The sequence below is a fragment of the Eptatretus burgeri genome, chromosome 3, assembly GCF_056783735.1.
Source record: "Eptatretus burgeri isolate ZD-2024b chromosome 3, Ebu_testis_v1, whole genome shotgun sequence".
In the NCBI taxonomy this organism is placed as follows: Eukaryota; Metazoa; Chordata; class Myxini; order Myxiniformes; family Myxinidae; genus Eptatretus; species Eptatretus burgeri.
The window spans coordinates 52,845,103-52,868,705 of record NC_140963.1 but is presented as its reverse complement, the minus strand read 5'-3'; the positions used below and the strand labels follow the sequence as shown (position 1 = coordinate 52,868,705).

The window sequence follows — 23,603 nt, the reverse complement described above, 5'->3', positions numbered from 1 at the left end:
ACAAGAATGAAGCAAAGCACAATAAAACAAATGATGCCACCAACAATAAAATAACCCCTTATCCTCTATTAAGATGTGTTCACAATGCCAATGAAAGAAACGGAGCTTCTTTATTGTCCTAACTTATCTTGGCCCATCAGACATGCCACAGGAGATAGAGATGGGAAAATTCACAAGACTGTGAAGAATGTCGGGCAAACACGAGGTAGACAGAGCCTGGCAAGTTGTTCCAGTTCTGGAGGAGGGCAAGACAATCGTTCCATGGCGCTGGCTGAGAGGAGTGAGTCAGACGTGGCTCATTAGTGTGGCATGACACAAGTTTTCTCCTGCAAGCTTTGGCACGCCGAGCAGTACCAGTGACAAGGCAAACTCCTCCATTTTTCGGTGCACGCCTGCCTTTTTATCACTTCAGGCATGCACATCTTTGAACAGGTGTGGCACCCCTCCCCTCTCCTTGCCATTGGTTGTTGCTCAGCCTGGTGGGTGGGGTGACTCTGCTGCAGCAGGCCACAATGGCAGCACAAGTCGTAATGGCATCACTTCAAGCTTTCTGAGGTGAATCAACCGCCATTAACCACCATTTGTTCATCTTCCCACCAGACTCGCACAGCAAGATCTCGCGAGCACTTTAAAGATAAACGTTTAGACAGATAACAGAGGATAAACGCATTAAATAAATGTGGGCAAAGGGGCTGATAATTCCAGACACAGACATTGTGAAAGGTTCACAGTGCCTTTCTAAATATAATAGCGATGCATATCTGATATTACATTTAATTCCTTAATGCGTATCTCGACATGTACTAAGTAATAATTAGAGTTATACTCAGGATCTATTAACCCCAAGGAGTCATTGCAACAACAATATGTATATATATATATATATATATATATATATATATATATATATATATATATATATATATATGTTGTTGTTGTTGTTGTTCGTCTTTCGGCTGCTCCCATTAGGGGTCGCCACAGCGGATCATCAGTTATGATCCGCATACTGATTTGGCAGAGGTTTTACGCCGGATGCCCTTCCTGACGCAACCCTGGTCGCCTCTTACGACGCAGGGATATGGATTGGGTTTCGCCATGATTCCGGGCTGCCCTACACCCTCTCATAGCGCGGCCCAGTGCAGAGCACCCGTCCTCAAGCGATCCTCCAACCCAAGCCGCCGAGTAGCCGGATTACAGGCGCACGCCACTACGCCCGGTATAATATGTATATATATATATATATATATATATATATATATATATATATATATATATATATATATATATATATATATATATATATATATATATATATATATATATATAATTACAAATATATATATATATATATATATACATATATATAAATATATATACATACATATATACATATTGTTACGAATTCTGGCCCGCCCGGCGTGCGATCGGCCACGTAACTCGAATCGTGACCGCGTCGTCCACCGGAACGGACAATTCTGTTGTGACCCTCCCAGAACAACGCCGGGAGCTAGTCACGGGTGGGTCTTTCGACCTCACCACAATCGTGCCAATTGGCCACCCGCGCGGGATAGGGTTGTTCGCCAAATTCGACCTACCTAAGAACCTGTGCGAGTAGTTAACCGGGCGATCGTACCTTGCCACAGGCCGGCCTAGGACACGAACCGCTTAAGCGGTCCGTTCCGTTCTTCAGGGATAACCGAGCTGTGTTATCGCCGACCTCGAAGGATGTGATTCTATTTACTGGGTGCTTACACCCGTCTACCAATTCCTTCCGTGATGCAAGATGGCACTTTCAATGGGGAAAGAGACGACGAACGGGATATATTTCACACAAGGACATTTATTATAGCAAGCACATATATACAGTCATGCAATATACAGGCGACAAGCAAACAGAAAGCAATACCACCGACTATAAGTATTAGTAATTTACAGGCACTTACACAGGTCTACTTATAGGGACACGGCGCCACAGCATGCATACAAAAACAAAGAAAAACCCTCTCATAGGCAAGGGGGTAGACGGGGTTCGTAAACCTTTATGCTGTGGGCCGTGGGTGACCGAATAGGCCCGCGAGACTGTGCTGGTTACCTGCCCCCTCGAGGGGCGACGGTCGGCAAGCCCTCTCCGGCACTCTCCTCTCGTGCGCACCTCGACCCGGGACCACTGCTCGCAACCCTTACGACTTGGCGCCCAGAGGGAGAGACGAGCCCCTGACGATTCAGAGCCCACTTCGACGATCCAGAGCCCGACGAGTCCAAACACGACGATCCAGAGCTCGACGAATCCAAAAACGACAATCCCGAGCCCGAAGAGTCCAAACACGAAATCCAGACAGGAGAGAGAGAGAATCCAACACGATGATCCAGGCAGGTGAGAGAGAAAGAATCCAACACGATGATCCAGAGAGAGGCAGAATCAAACACGATGATCCAGGTAGGAGAGAGAGAGAATCCAACATGATGATCCAGGCAGGAGAGAGAGAGAATCCAACACGATGATCCAGGCAGGAGAGAGAGAGAATCCAACACGATGATCCAGGCAGGAGAGAGAGAGAAGCCAACACGATGATCCAGGCAGGAGAGAGAGAGAATCCAACACGATGATCCAGGCAGGAGAGAGAGAGAATCCAACACGATGATCCAAGCAGGAGAGAGAGAGAGTCCAACACGATGATCCAGGCAGGAGAGAGAGAGAGAATCCAACACGATGATCCAGGCAGGAGAGAGAGAGAATCCAACACGATGATCCAGGCAGGAGAGAGAGAGAGAATCCAACACGATGATCCAGGCAGGAGAGAGAGAGAATCCAACACGATGATCCAGGCAGGAGAGAGAGAGAATCCAACACGATGATCCAGGCAAGAGAGAGAGAGAATCCAACACGATGATCTAGGCAGGAGAGAGAGAGAGAATCCAACACGATGATCCAGGCAGGAGAGAGAGGCCGAGCCAGCGCGCGGTCCGCCCTATATAGTGTGGGGTTCCGCCCCTTCACTCCACCCCTTTTTTGGCTCCGCCTCTCCTCTCGCCCTATCGAGAAGCTCCTCGAAAAGGGGCATTTCCTCCTCACGGCCGCCTCACACCCCATATCCACCAATCGCCAGCGAGCTCTCGCAGCCTCTCCCGTCAGCCCCGGCGCCGCAAAAAAGGCGGGAAAACTCGCGCGCCGTTGTAGGCCTTTCTCGGGGCCTTCGTTTGAAGTCTTCAGACGGTCCAAAATAATGATAGAACAGGAAAACGGCTATCTCAAAGAGTCGCAGCCCGATCAATCACACAAATTCCCTTTAAACAACGGTGGGGAACTATCTGCACATAAACTTAGCGTCATAACTGATCTAAGGACCCTTTATGGTGTATTGCGAATTTCCACAGCCGTAACAATATTGTTGTGGTTGACGAAATTCGCAAACCACCATTCAGGTCCCTTAGGTGAGATATCTCGGTAAGTATATGTGTAGTTAGGCCCAAACCCGTTGTTTAGAGGGAATAAATGTCATTCATGCGGGCTGCGACCCTTCTTGATAGCCGTTTTTCTTTTACTATCTTTATTTTGGACCAGCCGCCATTACTACCACCACCAACCACGTCTCAACAGCCATCACACAACAACCACCAACCGCAACGCCGCTTCACAACAACAGCCACGACCTTTACCGTCACAACTCGCCCTCGCAACCATCGCATCACCGTCATTCCCACGCCGCTTGTGGGCACCGATACTGGACTCGTGCAGGGCGCGCACCGAGCAGGGGTGCAAAAGCGCCGGCCTTTCCGAAGAAAACGGATCAAAAACGACTCACGCCCACTTCTGTTCCGTCCTATCGGCGAGCGTGGGGCGATTTGGCCCCGCCTCCAGGTGCGTTGGAGTAATATCGCTATATGCAAATTCATGGATCAAAAAGCATTCACGCCCACTTTTCCTCGGTCCAATGGGGAGCCAGTTAGAGGTGAAGGGTCAGAGGTAAAGAGTCGAAGGTGAAGGAGCGAGGCCACGGGGCATATAAGGGGCTGCGTTCGTCAGTCAAGGGCAGTTCGCAGTCGGTGGAGTTGGGAAAAGAAGCAGTAGTAGTCAGTTAAGAGTTCGGAGTCAGTTAAGAGTTCGGAGTCAGTGAAGAGTTGGGACGAGTCAAGAGAGGAGTCGGAGAAGGCGGTTGGACGGAGCTGTGGAGATGTGGCGGCGGCGAAGGCGGTCGAGGGGTGCTCGTATCGGAGTCGGGGAGCTGCGGAGGGAGAGGCCGGCGGCGCGACCGAGGTCGTGGTGGAGACGCTCGTCGCGGGACCCGAGACAGGGAGATATCCTCCTTCCCCCGAGCATCAACAACCCCTCCTGTTTCCCCCCCGCGCTGAGATAGTGCGAGAAGGGGGCCCCGTTCCCACCCCCTACCAGACACTGTCCGCGAGGCCCGCGGAGTCGGGGCGCCACCGCCATCTTGCGGCTCATCATCAGACGGGTAGGCCCGACGCGGTCTCGGCCCCAGGCCCGCCTACCCCCCTCATCCTTGAGGGTGGTCCTTTTCTTTTGCTTTGAGTGTATGTGTTGTCGGCGCCGTCTGTGAAGTAAAACTGTATAAGTGTTGCCGTGTGCTCGGTAGTCGGTTAGATCTGCATTGTTGCATTTGCTTTTTGTGTATTATTGTGTTTCTTCTTCTTTTACATTTGCTTTTGGTGTAATTGTATATGTGTGTTTTCCGTTCATCGCGAAATAAATGTGCTTCATGTTGAACTGTTTTCCCGTTTCGCTTCGTCTTTTCCTTTATTGAATCTCCATCTTACTTCACGTAAAGGGTTGGTCGTGGGCTAAATACGCCCGATAATTAATCGGAACCGTCGAGGTTGACGATAATACCGCTCGCTTATCCCGATAGTACGGAACGGGTCGCTTAAAGTGGCCCGTGTCCGAAGTCGACCTGCGGCGAGGTGCGATCGCCCGGTCTACCCTCCGTGTGGGTACTTAGGTAGGTCGAATTTGGTGAGCAACCCTATCCCACGCGGGGGGCCGGTTGGCACGATCGTGGTGAGGCCAAAAGGTCCACCCGTGACTAGTTCCCGGCGTTAGTCCGAGAGGGTCACGACGGGATTGTCCGTCCGGTGGGCGACGTGCCGCGATTCGAGTTACGTGGCCGCTCGCACGCCGGCGGGCGCGAATCCGCAACAATATATATATATATATATATATATATATATATATATATATATATATATATATATATATATATATATATATATATATATATATATATATATATATATGTACAGGTCGTATCAAAAGTCCATTCTCATGGGTATTTTGAGTTAATGGGTTTTAAATTTGTGTTTCAGATAATTGAAGGTATGGGTGACTACACAGTTCAAGAGAAGGTGGAACTTGTTGGGTAGTCGATCTAGTTGAAAAAAAAAATTTCTTCAAAACAATTTTTTTGAAATTTGTTCTACCCTTATTATCAGTTTTTCCGTCGATATGTTTGTCTGTCCCTCTGTTCGATCCAGTGCTCCATTAATACAATGGCAATTTCGATGAAACTTGGTTGGTAGGTTCATACCATGACCTAGTTGTGAGCAAATGAGAACCGTTGCTATGGACACCACCGTTGCCTAGCAACAGGACTTTGAAAAATCATTAAAAAAATTATTTTTTCGAAAATCAAAAATCGGGCCACGAGCGACTGTGGGCAGTACATTCAGCCATATTGTCAAAAATTTCCAGCCGGATCCTATGAAAATTGTCGGAGAAGATAGACTTTGAATGAACCCTGGTCGAAAACAATAAAAAAAGAAGTTCGTTATATCTCAGAGACTATGAGTCAGATATAAATGAAACTGGTATGGTAGGTTCATGGTATGTCCTAGTTATGTGTGAGAAAGAACCGTTGCTATGGACCCCTCCGTTGCCTAGCAACGGCCGAAAAACCTCTAAATGTGGGGGTATTTTACCAAAAAAAAATATGCAGCATTAACCCTTGAAGCTGGAATCATGAATTTTCTTGTGCTTAATCCTCAGGTCATTCCCCATCGAATGGGCCCATCGCATCTGGTTCTATTGGGTAGTCGACTTCCGATGTCCGCCTACCGGCTTGTTTTACTACATGTTTCTGGTAAAAGCCAGAGGAAGGCATGTCAGTTATTCCATGAACGACTCCCTGATATACCATTGCAAGTCCGCGATTGGTTGGTAAAGTGTTGCAGCGTTTGAAAGAGACTGGAAGTGCAGCTGATAAACCTGGTACTCGTCATCCTTGCTCCTCCACAAATGACATTAACTCTGAAAATGCTGTTGCTTGCTAAGTGGTTGCAGGAACCACAAAAAGGTCTTTGAGGAAGATAGGTCAACAAGTTGGAGTTAGTCACACTGCTGTTGCAATAATTTTACAATGACACAAATTCCACTCTTACAAGGATAGTTTAGTCAAATAGCTTCATGAGGATGACACCGACCGAAGGATGGAATTTTGTGAGTGGGTACTGCATCGACTTCAAGTGCAACCAACATTGTTCTTTGATATCATCTTCAGTGATGAAGCCTCATTCCATTGAAATGGGACAGTTAATCGTCATAATTGTCAGTATTGGAGCAATAACAATCCCCATCAGACTGAAGACACACATGTTCAGGATGACCCTAGGATTATGGTGTGGTGTGCTATTCATGAAATTGTACTTCTATCTGGAGCCCCACTTTTTAAAGGAAAATGTATCACAGGTGTTAGCTACTTAGCGATTTTGGAAGAAGTTCTCATTCCTTATTTGGATGAAGAGCCACGAGTGCATAGAAGAAACCTGCGGTTTCAACAGGATGGGGCTCCATCATATTTCACACGCAATGTGTGCGATTGGTTGGATGAATCTGCATTTGGGGTGGGTAGGAAACTGTGGCCCTGTAGAATGGCTTTCACATAGTCTGGATCTCACACCACTGGATTTTTTTTTACCCCGTGGTGTCTTCCACCACATGGGGTCTAAACGCCACTTGCATTCTCTCTTTTCTTGTGTACAGTTCATTTCAACGTCTATTTCTCCATTATTCGTGAACAGAATTCGATGAAATTTGACAGGCATATACTTGACACATATGCACAGGCAATAACTGAGCCCAAATTGCGATTGCGGCCCTTCGGGTCGAGCAACAGCCCATTTTGGCCCGTTTTCTTTAAATTGTTATTTCTCGGTTATTAGTGAACGGAACCGAACCAGACTTGACAGGTATATTCTGGAGACCATTCCCCAGGCAATAACTGAGGCCAAAGGGCGATTCCAGCCCTTTTGCCCCATTAAAATTATTTCTCAGTTATTAGTGGTCGGAACCGAACCAAACTTGGCAGTATATTCTAGAGACCATTCCCCAGGTATTAACTGAGGCCAAAGTGCAATTCCGGCCCTTTCGGCCCATTTTCTTAAAATTGTTATTTAAAAAAATATATTAAATGTGCTCGGCGATGCCTAATGCAAAATTAAGTCGCAAATGATGATATGAAACTTGCCTCACTCTTGTGAGGTGTTCTGGCTTTTCTTTTTCTGATGCGATGAAAATCTTACCAAACGTCAAAAACTATCTGTCGTCCGTGCTATCGCTCACCCGAGAGTTGTACGAATGAACTCCCACGGGGTATGTTCGCAATTCGAACTTGTTTATTATTTGGGGACATTTTAAGTCAGTGGTTTGTAATATGCAACCACACAATATTGACGAGCTGAAGAACAACATTTGCAATGAGTACTGGAAAACATTCAGAAAGTGTCACGTGCACAAATTGATAAGTGTATGGATGTGCATGGCTTGCAATTTGAACATTTCTCGCAATAAAGGTAAATAGTGAACAATGTGCTTAAACTCAAATTCATTTTTCATGACATCATGGTCTAGCGAAGTGATCTGTCTCACCAGCAGGAAGGACTCAAAGGCAAAGGATTAATTTTCATGACATCATTGTCTTGCGAAGTGATCTGTCTCACCAGCAGGAAGGACTCAAAGGCTAAGGATTAATGGTAATGAACCCAATCAGGATTGATCTGGCAATTCCTCAGCAATACCTGCCTGAAATCCATTTAACTTGAACCTATGAACCCACATCATGTAATCGGTACTAATCCTAACCAATGCAGTTTAAAACAATATTTGGAAGATTAGAGTGCAGTGCACTCTGGTTGAGGGTATTTGATGTCTGCAGCGAAGAACATGGAGCGAGCCGTCCATGTCATGAATTAACCAGCTGTCATACTGGCCCATAGCGAGACCTGCAATGAAATAATCAACATGATGAAGCATTGTAACTGTGCAGTAGTTTCTCCATCTGATTTCTCATTTACATCCTGCTGTTCTGATGTTGCAGGTGCCGTGTTGGAAAGTGCACAAGTTGCACATTTTGCCATGTTCTTTTCAAATGACCACAACAATGCTCTCTGTTTTTGGTTTAGCTACACATGGTAAAGAACAAGTGCACTGTGAACACACACACACACACACACACACACACACACACACACACACACACACACACACACACACACACACACACACACACACACACACACACACACACACACACACACACACACATACCACTCTGCTCATTGTCGAGGTCTGTTTTGATACATGTCTTTCATGGTCTTGGTGGCTGGACATCAAAAATTCAGGATCTGATGAGCACAGAGACACACACACACAATATCTGATAGGCTTTGCCTTTCAGGAATATATCGTGGTATTCATTTTGATTGTTTACAACTCTCTCGTCATGTTTTATCTCCGTTTACACGATCTACAATTGACAGGTCATGACCGTGAAAACGTTCGCATGAAGCCCAACCACCAGGTCCAGGCCCAGATGCCATTTCTCAACATTCGCCCCGCACACCCGTCATGTAAAATCAATGCCACAGTGTAATTATAAAACTGGGAGAACGAACCGTACGCGAAGTCCAGGGCACGTGTCGACCTGACGTGTCTCTCGGTGCGGGCGGTCATGGCAGTGGCCGGGTATTCACTTCGGTCTCCATTTACCTGCGATGCATTGATTATATTTGATATAAAGGATAAATCATGTTTACAGGTCTAACCGGGGTTGTTAAATCAACGAAAGGTTGGCAAAAAATACACGTGTCGAGCGATTAAAAAAAAAACCTTAAAGCGGTTTAAACACAACATAGCATCACTCAACTCACTCCAGTTTGCAAGGGTCACCCACGTCAACGCGGCCTTGACAACGGTTGCTAGGTAAACGGAGGGTTGTTATCCAGCACTTCAGCGAGTACGATTCGTCATGTTATTTAAACAGCTTCGAGAAGCCTTAAAAAATTTTTTTATCGCAGACAAAACTCGAATTGAGTCAAACAATAATATAAATAAACTTAAATTCAATGAAATATTGCAATTAACCGAAGGAATGAAAACACTGCGTGTAGATCAATCAGTGCTCTATATACCACACTTCTATAAAAATTAAATAAAAACAAGAAAGACAACAATTATAATTTATAACAAATCGATAAAGACGCAATTAATTATATCTGGGTAATTGGAGAGTATAGTGGGAAAACAATTAATAAACAAAGCACTACACTGTACAATAATTTTATACTTTTAGATGAAAAAATGATTCACGCGGTTTAATACTGAATAACAAATTTAAAACGTTACAAACGGGTATAAAAATTCATGAACTGGTCTTTTAAAAGCTGAAAAAAAAACACCTCAGAAATAATTTATTAGAAGTCGATGCACCGGTAGAAGAATAAAACTGAAATTTAATCAAATATGTTATCACTTGAGAGAAGTACTTCGGTGGGATTAACGTCTTGGCAATTTAAAATAATGTCGTCTTTAAAAGACGGATCAAAAGTCAGAAGACAATGACCGTTGATTTTGGTAGAAGAAGAAGATTCGCTTTGCCATTGAAACGTGAAGAAGAAGAATGAGAAGGAAACGTAAATAAGAAGAAGAAGAAGAATAAGAAGAAGAAAAAGAAAAACAAAAAAAAGAAAAAAAAAGAAAAAGAAAAAGAAAAAGAAAAAGAAGAAGAAGAAGAAGAAAAAGAAAAAGAAGAACAAGAAGAAGAAGAAGAAGAAGAAGAAGAAGAAAAAAAAGAAGAAAAAGAAAAAAAAAAAAAACAAAAGAAGAAGAAAAAGAAAAAGAAAAAGAAGAAGAAGAAGAAGAAGAAGAAGAAGAAGAAGAAGAAGAAGAAGAAGAAGAAGAAGAAGAAGAAGAAGAAGAAGAAGAAGAAGAAGAAGAAGAAGAAGAAAAAGAAAAAGAAAAAGAAAAAGAAAAAGAAAAAGAAAAAGAAGAAGAATAAGAAGAAGAAGAAGAAGAAGAATAAGAAGAAGAAGAAGAAGAAGAAGAAGAAGAAGAAGAAGAAGAAGAAGAAGAAGAAGAAGAAGAAGAAGAAGAAGAAGAAGAAGAAGAAGAAGAAGAAGAAGATGGAAAGGTAAAGAAGAAGACGAAGATTCGATTTCGCATTTGAGATGTGTCAGTAGTTATGCAAATTTACGCACACATGGGTGCACCGGGGCGTGGTTCAGAGGAGTCATGTGACCTGCTGATGTCCCGATGCTGTGTTGTGCCCGTTGTTGGTGTGGCAGGCCAGATTAAGCCCCCGCCAAACTATACCCGGGTACAGTCTGGTCGAGGCCAAAATATACCCCGGGGTATAAAACAGCCCAGGCTGGTTTATACCCCGGGGTATATTTCGGCCGATACCAGACTATACTCCAATAGTCCAGATTGTCCAGATACCCCCTTGTGTTCTTCATAAATAAGTCTGTATTTCAATGTCCAGTTTCTTTCCATCATAATTTTAACAAGCTCAAATGAGCTAAGATCCTCGTCCTATTAATGATGACGTCATAAAACGAATATGACGTCATTGTGATGTATCAGGTTTGCGATAAATAATTATCTGTGCTAATGCCCGCTTATTTCCCACAAACAAAATTCAAACAGCTTGCCTAGTTTCGGAGATAATGGTATAGGCGATTTCCATTAGCGGAGATATTATGACGTCAACTTTTTTTCTCGGAAGAATTTCCAAAATCGGAGATGGTTACTGCCTGCGGGTGGGCTTTCTGCATATACATGGCAAGTTTCATGAAGATCCGATGAAAACTCTGGGTTGTGAAACAAAAAATGTCAAAAAATAGGAATGACGTCATAAAAATTGATATGACGTCATAGTGATGTATCATACGTGCGGTCATTCATCTCTGCTAATGCCCTGTTCGATTCCCACAAACAGAATTCAAAAAGCTTGCCTAGTATTGGAGATAATTTTTTCGGCGATTTCCATTAGCGGAGATATTTTGACGTCATAACTTTTTTTTCTGGGAGCAATTTTCAAAATCGGAGATGGTTACTTTCTGCGCAGGGTATTTTTACATATATACGCCAAGTTTCAGGAAGTTTCGATGAAAACTGTAGGCTGTGAAACAAAAAAGTCCACAAGAAGAAGATGAAGAACAACAACGTGAGTAAGACTTGGAGATCCTCCACGAGGACCTAAAAAATAACATGTTACTGCAACATAGATCGATGTGGCACCGAAGATCAACATCAATGACAGTTAACAACTGGATTGTGAAACTCGCACGCCGTGCACCCTTTGATTTCCTGCGTTTGATGTCCAGCTCGGGGCAAATCTGGATCATATATCTTCATTCACCCTCCGGTTGTGAACCTGGAAGGATCATATTAGTGTGCATATTATGCAGTTTTTTTCATAATGTTTTTCAAACTTTCACAAAAAAAATCCATCATGGATGATAACCTGTACCAACCAGATTTTGAACTTCTCCACCAGCCCTGACCGAAAGTATCCTCAGCATATCTATGACCTGGATCCTGCCAAGCGTGTGAATGCAAAGTTTCAGTTTCATCAAACAACAAAGCCATTTCGTGCTGACAGTGGAACTCTCTTCCATGGAGACAAGGAGGTTCTTGTCAAACCCCATGTGCCCAGCATTTTGAAGGCCAGTCATGATAATCCAGCAACAGGAGGGCACTTTTGCAGAGATAAAACCTTGGGTAAAATATCTCAGCGATATTACTGAAGAGGCATGAAGAACGATGTAAAATCATACGTGAAGGCACGCATACATGGGTGCACCGGGAAGTGTTTCGCATACATGTCTGAAGTGTTTCGTCATTAATCCCAAAGTCAGCAAGGAAGCTCCATCACTCAACCCCATACCTGTACCTGCCAACATCTGGAGTCTGGTTGGGATTGATATCATCGGCCCTCTTCAAGAAAATACAAGTGGTAAGAAGTACATTATCTCCAGAACTGACCATTTCTCCAAGTGGTCTGAAGCAGCAACTATCCCGGACAAGAGCGCAAAGTCAGTGGCACAGTTCCTTCACTCTGTTGTATGTCGACTGGGCTGCATGGACAGCCTTATCAATGACCAGGGTCATGAATTCGTAAGCAAAGCTATTGACATGCTCATGGACTGTGTCCAGACAGATCACCGTATAACCTCTGCATACCACCCACAGTCAGACGGCCAAAGAGAACGTGACAACAGGACCCTCAAGGCTGCACTGAGTAAGCTCGTCAACGACCGAGCCGATGATTGGGATCAGTACATTCCAGGCATTTTGTTTGCTTACCATACATCTGTCCATGCTTCAACGAAGTGCACGCCCTTCAAAGTGATGTACGGCTGCACTGCCAAGCTGCCCATCGACCTGAGGTCTGCCGACAAGTGTGATGCAGCACCACTTCCAGACTCAGCCAGCCCTGATGTTCTGCAGACACTTCACACCATTCGTGAAGACCTCTGTTCTCAACATCGCCAGTGCACAGTCTCGTCGGAAGGAGAGTTATGATTGTCACCATGAAAGCAACAAAGAGATTATCACAGGGTCCACAGTCTACATCAAAAACAGTCGACGTATCCACCGGATGGGATCCAAGCGGGAGCCTCACTGGCCTGGTCCATACACTGTTGTTGAGTCCATCAGCAAAGGCTGTGTCAAGCTAACACACACATACACACACACACACACACACACACACACACACACACACACACACACACACACACATACACACACACACACACACATACACACAAGCATTTAAAGGCCATTTTCCTTCTTGGCTTCCTTATAACTTTCATGTGCAGCCTCTTCTTCCACCGTATCCTTTGCCTTTTGCCATTCCTTGAACTTCTTCCTCTTCTCTTCAATCGTCTTTCCAACTTCATCATCCCACCACCATGTTTCCGAGTGCCTCGGTGGTCCTTTTGTCCATCCACATACCTCACCAACGGCTCCCAATAGACTATCTTTCATTGACATCCAACCACTTTCAAGCTCAACCACATCATCTTCAACCATACTCAGCCTCTCTCTTAATGCTTCCTTCACTGTCGCCTCTTTCAACCTCCACACCTTCATCCTCGGTTGGTACTTCACCCGCCGAATTCTCCGCGCACCTTTCACCCTTATATCGCAGACAACCAGGTGGTGCTGCGAAAGTCTCCTCCCCTGGGATCACCTTTGTGTCCCGGAGGTTTCCCCTATCTCGCTGACGCACCATCAGGTAGTCAATGGATGTCGTCAACCCACCTGATGTGTATGTAATAAGCTTATTATTCGCTTTCTGGAATTGAGTATTACAGAGCAACAAATCAGCTCCATCAGCAAACTCCAAGATCCTTTTACCTTCTCCATTTCTCACACCATATCCATAACCCCCATGGACTCCCTCAAAACCGTCTGGACTCCTTCCCACATGTCCATTCAAGTCTCCTCCAACCACAACAACTTCCTCATCTTTCACATTTTCCATCAACTTCTCCATCGCACACCAGAACATGTTCTTCTCTTCATCGCTTCGACCGACCTGCGGGGCATATCCCGAGATGACGTTCACCAAGAGATTTCCGATCACAATTCTCACCATCATCAACCTTTCACTCACTCTAGTCACACTCACTACACTGTCTACAAACTCCTCAGAAAACATGACACCAACACCATGCACGCCTTCCGGGCACCCTTGCCACATAAACTTGTACTTCTGCCCCTGCCTTCCCTTCACCATTCTCACACCACTTCCCTTCCACCGTGTCTCCTGCACACAACATATGTCCACTCTTCTTCTGACCAATGTTTCAACCACTTCTCCAGATCTCCCTGTCATTGTCCCTACATTCCATGTACCAAACCTCAGAAACCGATCTCCACGTGGGGCATCAGACGATTGGTCATCATAAATGGAAAAATTTCCTCCCTTGCTTCGATCGGGTTCCCCACCTTGAGTTTTAACGAGAGGGGGTGAGGACCCCCACGGGGTACTTCGGGCTGTACCCTGCCCATCAGTTGTACTCATCATGGTTTCCTTTTGAGGCGATGTTTTTATGGCCGGATGCCCTTCCTGACGCCAACCCTTTTAGTCGCCTTTTACGACACGCAGGGATACAGTATACCTATTCTGACCGGGGTACACACCGGGGCTGTGTCAAGCTAAGAAAATATATATAAGGACCGACAACATCCTAAGTAACACCTACCATGCCAGCAACCTCAAGATCTGCACAGAGGCCACATCATCATCAGATGTTCCCCAGGACCTTGAGCACCCAAACAGTGACTTCATTCCTGACCATCCCTGTGACACCGTCGAGAACAAACCCGAGCAACCACCCAAGAGACCAAGGGAGGAGCTATACTAAACCAGTGACACAACGGAATATGCCAGCAATAAGCCCAAGTCGACCAGGATGTTCAGCCCACTCTCCAACAATGCTCGAAAGAACCTCGCAGCAGCGCTGGGTCTGACATCATCAAAGTCAGTATACTGTTGCGGATTCCGCGCCCGCCGGCGTGCGAACGGCCACGTAACTCGAATCGCGGCACGTCGCCCACCGGACGGACAATCCAGTCGTGACCCTCTCGGACTAACGCCGGGAACCAGTCACGGGTGGACCTTTCGGTCTCACCGCGATCGAGCCAATCAGCCCCCGCGTGGGATAGGGTTGCTCGCCAAATTCGACCTACCTAAGTACCCACGCGGAGGGTAGACCGGGCGATCGCACCTCGCCGCAGGTCGACTTCGGACACGGGCCACTTAAGCGACCCGTTCCGTACTATCAGAATAACCGAGCGGTGTTATCGTCGACCTCGACGGTTCGATTAATTATCGGGCGTACTCAGCCCACTACCAACCCTTTACGTGAAGCAAGATGAGGGTTCAATGGGGGAAAAGACGAAGCGAAGCGGGAGAACAGTTCAACAATAAAGCACATTTATTCGCGGCACACGGGAAGCACACAAATACAATTCCACCAAATGCACACAAAAAAAGAAAACAATTCCATTTACACAAAAAGCAAATATAAAAGTGAAAACACAGTGCAGAGCTAATACCGACTACCGAGCACACGGCAACACTTATACAATTCTACTTCACAGACGGCGCCGACAACACATACCCAAAACCAAGGAAAAGAAATACCCTCAAGAATGAGGCGGGCCTGAGGCCGAGACCGGGTCGCGCCTACCCGTCTGGTGATGAGACGCGGAGCGGCGATGGCGCCGCAACCCGCGGGCCTCATGGACAGTGTCAGGCAGGGGGTGGGAAAAGGGGCCCCCTTGGTCGCACTATCTCAGCGCGGGGGGAAACAGGAGGGGGTTGCTGATGCTCGGGGTATAGAGGATCTTTATTATCCCTGGTGTGCGTCTCCACCTCGGCCAGGTCGCGCTGTCGGCCTCCCTCGGGCGTGCAGCTCCCGGCACCGTCGCGAGCACCCCCTCGTCTGCCTTCGCCGCTGCCGCCTCTCCGCCTCTGGACTCTCCACCCTGGACTCTTCTTTGGGCTCTCCTCGTTCGACTCTCTTCAGCTTCTCCAGCTACTGCAGGCTTCGGGCTCCAGACTTCCACACTTCTTCCCTCCGTTCCGACTCCTTCTCGTTCTGCTGACTGACGAACACCGTCCTTTTATCCCCCCGTAGCTTCGCCTTTGACCCCCTCCCTTTGACCTTTCACCTCGCTCCCCATTGGCCCGAGAAAAAGTGGGCGTGAAGGCTTTTTGATCCACAAATTTGCATATATCGATCGTTCTGGAGGCGGGGCCAAATCGCCCCTCGCTCACCGATTGGACGGCAAAAAGTGGGCGTGTGTCGTTTTTGATCCGTTTTTGAAGCACAAAATCCGTGATTTTGTACACGCTGTTCGACGCGCGCTCTGCACGAATCCAACACCGGTACCCACAGCGGGGCAAGAACGGTGGCGATGCTACGGTTGCGAGGTGTGACGGGAAGGTCGTGGCGGTTGTGGTGAAGCGGCGTTGTGGTTGGTGGTTGATGTTGTGGTTGTGGTGGTAATCATGGCGGTTGGTCCAAAATAAAGATAGTAAAAGAAAAACGGCTATCCTGAAGAGTCGCAGCTCGCATAAATGACATGTATTCCCACTAGACAACGGGTTTGGGCCTAACTACACATGCACTTACCGAGATACCTCACCTAAGGGACCTGAATGGTGGTTTGCGAATTTGGTAACCACAACACTACCCCCTTCCCTTTTACAGACTCGTCCCGAGTCGTCAAATTTTCGTGTGCCATCATGTGTAGTTTTCCCCTAGTACATTTTACCTACGGATCCCTGAGTGCGACATTCATGGTATTCGTGTCCCCAAAATAAATAACCTGAGGGCTGCGTAACTATCTAAACAAACTCACTCACACGGACGACTTAAATAAAATTGCCGGCGCTAGACAGACATGCCGGGGGCGCACTCATATTTACAGTACATCTTAACCTTAACTTACAAATTTTACACTAAACCATGGCCCAGGATCATTGAACTCTGCAAAAACAAAGCAGTTAGCAGGGAGCCAGGCTGCCCGCATGCAGTCTCTGGCTCAAACAATGCAGGTGACAGGGAACGTGGCTGGCTGCTCACACGCAGTCCAAGGCCTTCCCTTTTGAACTGAACGCAGTGAACCACAACGGTGCATGGGCTGCACAACGCAGTCTCCGTGCCAGCTCAAGTGGCACACGCAATGAGCACAACGAATGGATGGATGGATGGTTTGAATCGAACTCAGTGAACCACAACGGTGCATGGGCTGCACAAACGTAGTCTCCGTGCCAGCTCAAGTGGCACACGCAATGAGCACAACGAATGGATGGATGAATGGATGGATGAATGGATGGACGCAAACACGGTGCACAGGCCGCCACTGCATGCCCGTGTTGTTGCTGCCAACAGGGCAGTTCTTGCAGCTTGCAAACTGTTGCCTTGCGGATCCTGGCGCACATGGAAATAAACAGGGGGGGCAAAGCAAAAATTGAACGGGGCGGTGAACATGGGCAGTGGGCATGGCATGGCAAAGGCAGCAGGCAAACTCAGCCCGCAGAATAAGGCCGCTGCAGGCAAACACAGCCCGCAGATGAACTGGCCAGCACAGGCCTTGAAGTACCACAGCTGCAGATGATCCGGCCGGCACAGGCCTTGCAGCACACAGCCAGCAGATGAAGCTGGCCAGCTTTTGCCGTCAGTGGAAGTTGGTGGAGGGAGTGCGGTGGTGCTGGCCACTTGGAAGGCGGGCTCGGACCTACCTACCTGTCTCCCTCCCACCTATCGCCTTTGCCTGTCACTGTACATACCCACTCCCTTAATTTGTCAAACCCCAATTTAGCCCCAACTTATTATTTTTTTTTTATTTTTACTTCCCCACTATAAATCGTCCCCTAACCCCCTTTATCGTCCTTGTTCGGCTAACCTATCCTGTCACCTAACCTACTCCCAACCCCTACGTTCCCTTCCTGGAGGGGAACAAGGGAGAGCTAACGTCCTGTGTCGAGGCCCAACGAAGCCTCAGAATGGCCTCCCCAGAGTTCGGCGATCTATAACCAAAGTGGGTCCAGCGGCCCACAACGACAGCGAGGGGATGGATGGTGCGGAGGGATACATCTCCTAATCTACCCTAACCATTTAACTGTTAAACTACCCCGGGGCTTTCAACAAGCGCCTCTCGCTTAAACTATTGGTTCTAACAACCCAGATTCCCGTCGCCTGTGTTGGTGTCCTCACAATTTCGGGCCTCGCCCCCCAATTTTCTCTCCGTGCCCTCACACGGTCTCATGGCTGAGACACGTGGCTCCCTTTGGCAGGCACGACCCTCTGCCGAATCTCCCGCTATGGCACCCCCGGGCACTACACTGCCTCCGAGCCTACCAGCTCCCTAACACCGGGGAGTGCCCCCCATGGCACCTCCCCTGAAACGCACACGTGGCAGGCCGGCCTCCCGGGCCCCTTTCCGAGGGTCACCCGTGCCCACAACACTGCCCACGCGGCTAATGGCGCCCCGGGCCCCCGCACCAAGCAGGCGCACCCGTGCCCACTACTCTATCCCGGCCCCCCATGGGCCCATGGCCTACCGCGGCCGACTAGCCTGGTGCCCGGGGTACCCACTCAGCGATACTCACCTTTCGCAGCCACGCTCCCAAGCCCGTCAACAGGGCTCCTGCACCCCTCCAAATGGGTCTCGAGCCTACTTTCCCACCAACAACAAAACGACCTCCATTTTTCAATTTGACTAACCCAGCTAACTCACTCTACACTGACCCCGGGGTCCCTTGGGCGGGAGTCACTCCTCCCCCCAATCACTCATCGCACCATGCATTCCCCATTCACTCCACACACACAGACCCGCTGGCCTCACTCACTCAACATGTACTCACCTCTCAACACACACACCGCTGAACTCTGCCATCCTTCTAACTACATCCCCTAACTAACTCGTGCTCCCACGTCGTCCCTTACACTATAGCAAGTTCCTTTTAACCTACGTAGCTAAGCTACGTCCCCACTACACATTCACCAGTCTGTCTCTGTCTCCAAATCAATCATTTTATTTCCCAACCTAAATCTGGCTACAATCCCTCTACCTAATCCATTCCACGGACTCCATGAGGACTTACCCCTGCCCCATGAAGTCGGTCTAGCTAAGCTAACCCTTCCCCCTAACTAGTTTCCATCCTGTGCCCAGGGCAAGGGGGTCTTCCACCCTTTGCCCAGGAATCCTGTGCACCCGAAAGTGAGGCTTGTTTTTCCCTTTTTTTTTTTTTTTTCATGCCCAGCACCTGCGCGGCAACTCTTGCACTTGCCCGTGACGTCATGCAGCTGCACGTGTTCCTCGTCCCTCCTTGGACGGTACCATCCGGCAGAGATACCCCACCCCTCCTGCCGGATTCCAACCACACGTGCAGCCATGACGTCACCATGCGCATAAAAAAACACAAGCCCCACGTCTCGAGGGGTTCCCCACGCGAACACATGTGCTTTGCCCGTTGGAGCTGAACACACACGATCGCGTGGAGAACCCGTCCGGTCCAAATCCATTTACCTGCCTAAACTTTGTCCGTCCGCAGGATCGGCAAATCCACCGCGTGCGTTTCCGGACCGGGACTTCACTCTCGCAAGCGAGCACGTGGTGGTCTCGTGCGTTGCACAGCACGGACCGCGTGCTCACTGCTGGGTGAACCCGGCACGGTCTCCGAAATAGCTACAGCCGCTACTCGGCTTTCTTTCTTTACATGTCGCCGTCGTCGCCATTCCACACACGCATACCTGCGTGTTACGACGCGCACAGTCCACACCATTAAACTCACACCGGGAGACGCGGCTGCGTGCTCCCGCATGCCAACCGACATCTCCCTCACATACCGCTCTCTCACACACACGGTCTCCCTTGCACACAGCGACCTTGCGCACGGCCGTTCACTCACGCGTGCGGGGGCACTCACCCGCGGTGCCTCACTCGCACTCCGTGCCTCATCCACGCACGCGGGGGCACTCACCCGCGGTGCCTCATCCACACACCGTGCCTCACTCATACACGCGGGGGAACTCAACCGCTGTGCCTCATCCACACTCCGTGCCTCACTCACACACGCGGGGCACTCACCCGCGGTACCTCACTCATACACACGGCGACACTCAAACACGCGGTCTCTTCCACACACGGTGCCTCACCCACACACGCGGGGGCACTAACCTGTGGTTCCTCATCCATACTCCGTGCCTCACTCACACACGGTTCCTCACCCACACACGCGGGGCTGGGAAGCACGTACTCCGACACCATCGCCACCACCCCACTCACACACGGGGTCGCTTCCACACACGGGGACGCACTCACACCTTGCACCACACACACAGGGACAACCACACTGGGGATTTGTGTCCCCACAAGGGTCTCCGGGGCCTCTATACCCCCCAAGCTCTCCGTGCACTCGTTCACAGCACCCGTCCCCTCAACCTCGCAAAGCACGACCGAACTCACCTGGTCGTGACTCGCCTCAAGGGGGCATACTCCCTCCCCTTGTTCCTGGAGGAGGTCATCCAGCTGCTCGCACCGGGTCCCCACACGCTCCTCGAGCTCACCCCCATTGTCCTCCACTACCTCCGTGTGTGTGTGCGCGTCACTTACCCCGTCTTCATCGTGTTTATTGGTCTCTGCTTCTTTCTGGCGTCTTTCCCTTATCTTTATGTAGGTCAACCTTGCTTTCTCTTTAAGTCGCTCCCGTCCTTCCCTGTTTTTCACTCCTTGCTCTTTCACGATCTCCGCGTACCTCATCCTTGCTTTCCGTATTAATTGTTCTTTTCTCTCCCTCCCAATTACTTTCACCTCGTCTCTTGTCTCCCGAATTATTTTCTTACCCGCCTCCACCGCGGGCCTGTCAGCCGTTGCACCCCCTTCCAGCTCGTTTGTTCCGACACGTGGAGTCGCCATTTTAAGTTCCCTGCTCACGACCTTCATGCCCGCCTGCAGGCATCGGCCCATGTTCTGCGTCTCACCCCGTAGCTTTCTCGTTTCTTCCTTCATGTTTGTTTCCATTTTAGTTTTCATGCGTTTTATTTCGTTTGTGAATGTATCCATCTTTTCGTTTATTTGTTTGTTCATGTCTTTCATTTCGTTTTTTATTTCATTTGTCATTGCCGCATTCATTTGTGCCAGCATGGTGAATAGCTGGGCCATGTCGGATGCACTCAAGTGAGCCGTTTCGGCAGGGGTTGGGGAAGGGTCTTGGTGGAGAGGGGGGGGGAGGTGTCATACACCGCGGCCGCTGCCGCACCCACCTCGGGCCCTGGGTTCAGTTGGGCGAGTCCGTGTTCCTGCACAATCAACATTTCCTGCTCGGGGATTCCATCCTGGGCCATGGACTCTACATTATTACACATATACATTTCTAATGCCCCCGGCTCCCGCTCGCCTTGAGACGCCATCTTGCTTCTCGTGAAGGGTTAATTTGCTCGCTCGTAATTTGGAGGGAATCGGGGGTCGCTTCTCTCACCCCTGGACCGATTCCCGTGAATTTCGCTGGAGACAGGAGAGCCTGTTGTCCCGCTCTCCAATACCAGTGCCGCGAGGAGGGCGATGAATTTATATCGCACGACCTGACACCAGTGTTGCGGTCTTCCGCGCCCGCCGGCGTGCGAACGGCCACGTAACTCGAATCGCGGCACGTCGCCCACCGGACGGACAATCCAGTCGTGACCCTCTCGGACTAACGCCGGGAACCAGTCACGGGTGGACCTTTCGGTCTCACCACGATCGAGCCAATCAGCCCCCGCGTGGGATAGGGTTGCTCGCCAAATTCGACCTACCTAAGTACCCACGCGGAGGGTAGACCGGGCGATCGCACCTCGCCGCAGGTCGACTTCGGACACGGGCCACTTAAGCGACCCGTTCCGTACTATCAGAATAACCGAGCGGTGTTATCGTCGACCTCGACGGTTCGATTAATTATCGGGCGTACTCAGCCCACTACCAACCCTTTACGTGAAGCAAGATGAGGGTTCAATGGGGGAAAAGACGAAGCGAAGCGGCAGAACAGTTCAACAATAAAGCACATTTATTCGCGGCACACGGGAAGCACACAAATACAATTCCACCAAATGCACACAAAAAAAAGAAAACACAATTCCATTTACACAAAAAGCAAATATAAAAGTGAAAACACAGTGCAGAGCTAATACCGACTACCGAGCACACGGCAACACTTATACAATTCTACTTCACAGACGGCGCCGACAACACATACCCAAAACCAAGGAAAAGAAATACCCTCAAGAATGAGGCGGGCCTGAGGCCGAGACCGGGTCGCGCCTACCCGTCTGGTGATGAGACGCGGAGCGGCGATGGCGCCGCAACCCGCGGGCCTCATGGACAGTGTCAGGCAGGGGGTGGGAAAAGGGGCCCCCTTGGTCGCACTATCTCAGCGCGGGGGGAAACAGGAGGGGGTTGCTGATGCTCGGGGTTTCGAGGATCTTTATTATCCCTGGTGTGCGTCTCCACCTCGGCCAGGTCGCGCTGTCGGCCTCCCTCGGGCGTGCAGCTCCCGGCACCGTCGCGAGCACCCCCTCGTCTGCCTTCGCCGCTGCCGCCTCTCCGCCTCTGGACTCTCCACCCTGGACTCTTCTTTGGGCTCTCCTCGTTCGACTCTCTTCAGCTTCTCCAGCTACTGCAGGCTTCGGCTCCAGACTTCCACACTTCTTCCCTCCGTTCCGACTCGTTCTCGTTCTCGTTCTCGTTCTCGTTCTCGTTCTCGTTCTCGTTCTCGTTCTCGTTCTCGTTCTCGTTCTCGTTCTCGTTCTCGTTCTCGTTCTCGTTCTCGTTCTCGTTCTCGTTCTCGTTCTCGTTCTCGTTCTCGTTCTCGTGACTGACGAACACGGTCCTTTTATCCCCCCCGTAGCTTCGCCTTTGACCCCCTCCCTTTGACCTTTCACCTCGCTCCCCATTGGCCCGAGAAAAAGTGGGCGTGAAGGCTTTTTGATCCACAAATTTGCATATATCGATCGTTCTGGAGGCGGGGCCAAATCGCCCCTCGCTCACCGATTGGACGGCAAAAAGTGGGCGTGTGTCGTTTTTGATCCGTTTTTGAAGCACAAAATCCGTGATTTTGTACACGCTGTTCGACGCGCGCTCTGCACGAATCCAACACCGGTACCCACAGCGGGGCAAGAACGGTGGCGATGCTACGGTTGCGAGGTGTGACGGGAAGGTCGTGGCGGTTGTGGTGAAGCGGCGTTGTGGTTGGTGGTTGATGTTGTGGTTGTGGTGGTAATCATGGCGGTTGGTCCAAAATAAAGATAGTAAAAGAAAAGCGGCTATCCTGAAGAGTCGCAGCTCGCATAAATGACATGTATTCCCACGAGACAACGGGTTTGGGCCTAACTACACATGCACTTACCGAGATACCTCACCTAAGGGACCTGAATGGTGGTTTGCGAATTTGGTAACCACAACAATACATTGGCCGACCCTCTGAACTATCACAGCCTAGACGAACGTACAAGACTAAAGGCGATGGCAACTGCTACTTCCGATCCAACAGTTATATACTCACAGGATCAGAGGAGAACCATGGCATCATTAATTCTTGAAAAAGATCTTGAACTTTGAGAATATTTTGCTTTTTTAAAATTGGGTCTGTGTGAGCATAATATTTTTGGTTTGAGACAATACAAATGGCTTTCTTTTGAAGAGTAAATAACTTTTGGATGTGGAAAACCCCACACTAAAATACCATAATTAAATTGAGGCAAAAGTAATGCATTGCATGAAGTAATTAGAGCATGTTGTGGCAAATCATGTTTCA

General features: G+C 48.8%; 2 protein-coding genes across 8 annotated transcripts in view; one reads left to right on the top strand and one right to left on the bottom strand.

Annotated features, from left to right (window-relative positions):
• CFAP91 (cilia and flagella associated protein 91) overlaps window positions 1-23,603 on the bottom strand; it is a 125,410-nt gene that overhangs the window by 44,296 nt on the left and 57,511 nt on the right. The window contains exons 1-3 of one of the 6 annotated variants that reach the window (XR_015056117.1): window positions 9,160-9,314; window positions 8,905-8,998; window positions 8,558-8,634 (exon numbers count right to left, since the gene is read on the bottom strand). Coding sequence is in view for 4 of the 6 variants with exons in the window: in XM_085873350.1 (XP_085729476.1) it covers window positions 8,558-8,634; window positions 8,905-8,962 (135 nt within the window). In the remaining 2 variants the exon portion in view is untranslated. The other 5 variants (XM_085873350.1, XM_085873349.1, XM_085873348.1 and 2 more) reach the window with 5 other exon arrangements.
• LOC147029882 (profilin-3-like) overlaps window positions 22,963-23,603 on the top strand; it is a 55,377-nt gene continuing 54,736 nt past the window's right edge. For both annotated transcript variants that reach the window (XM_085873357.1, XM_085873353.1), the window contains exon 1: window positions 22,963-22,993. In XM_085873357.1, the coding sequence (XP_085729483.1) occupies window positions 22,978-22,993 (16 nt within the window). In that variant the 5' untranslated portion in view covers window positions 22,963-22,977. The remainder of the gene's footprint in view (window positions 22,994-23,603) is intronic.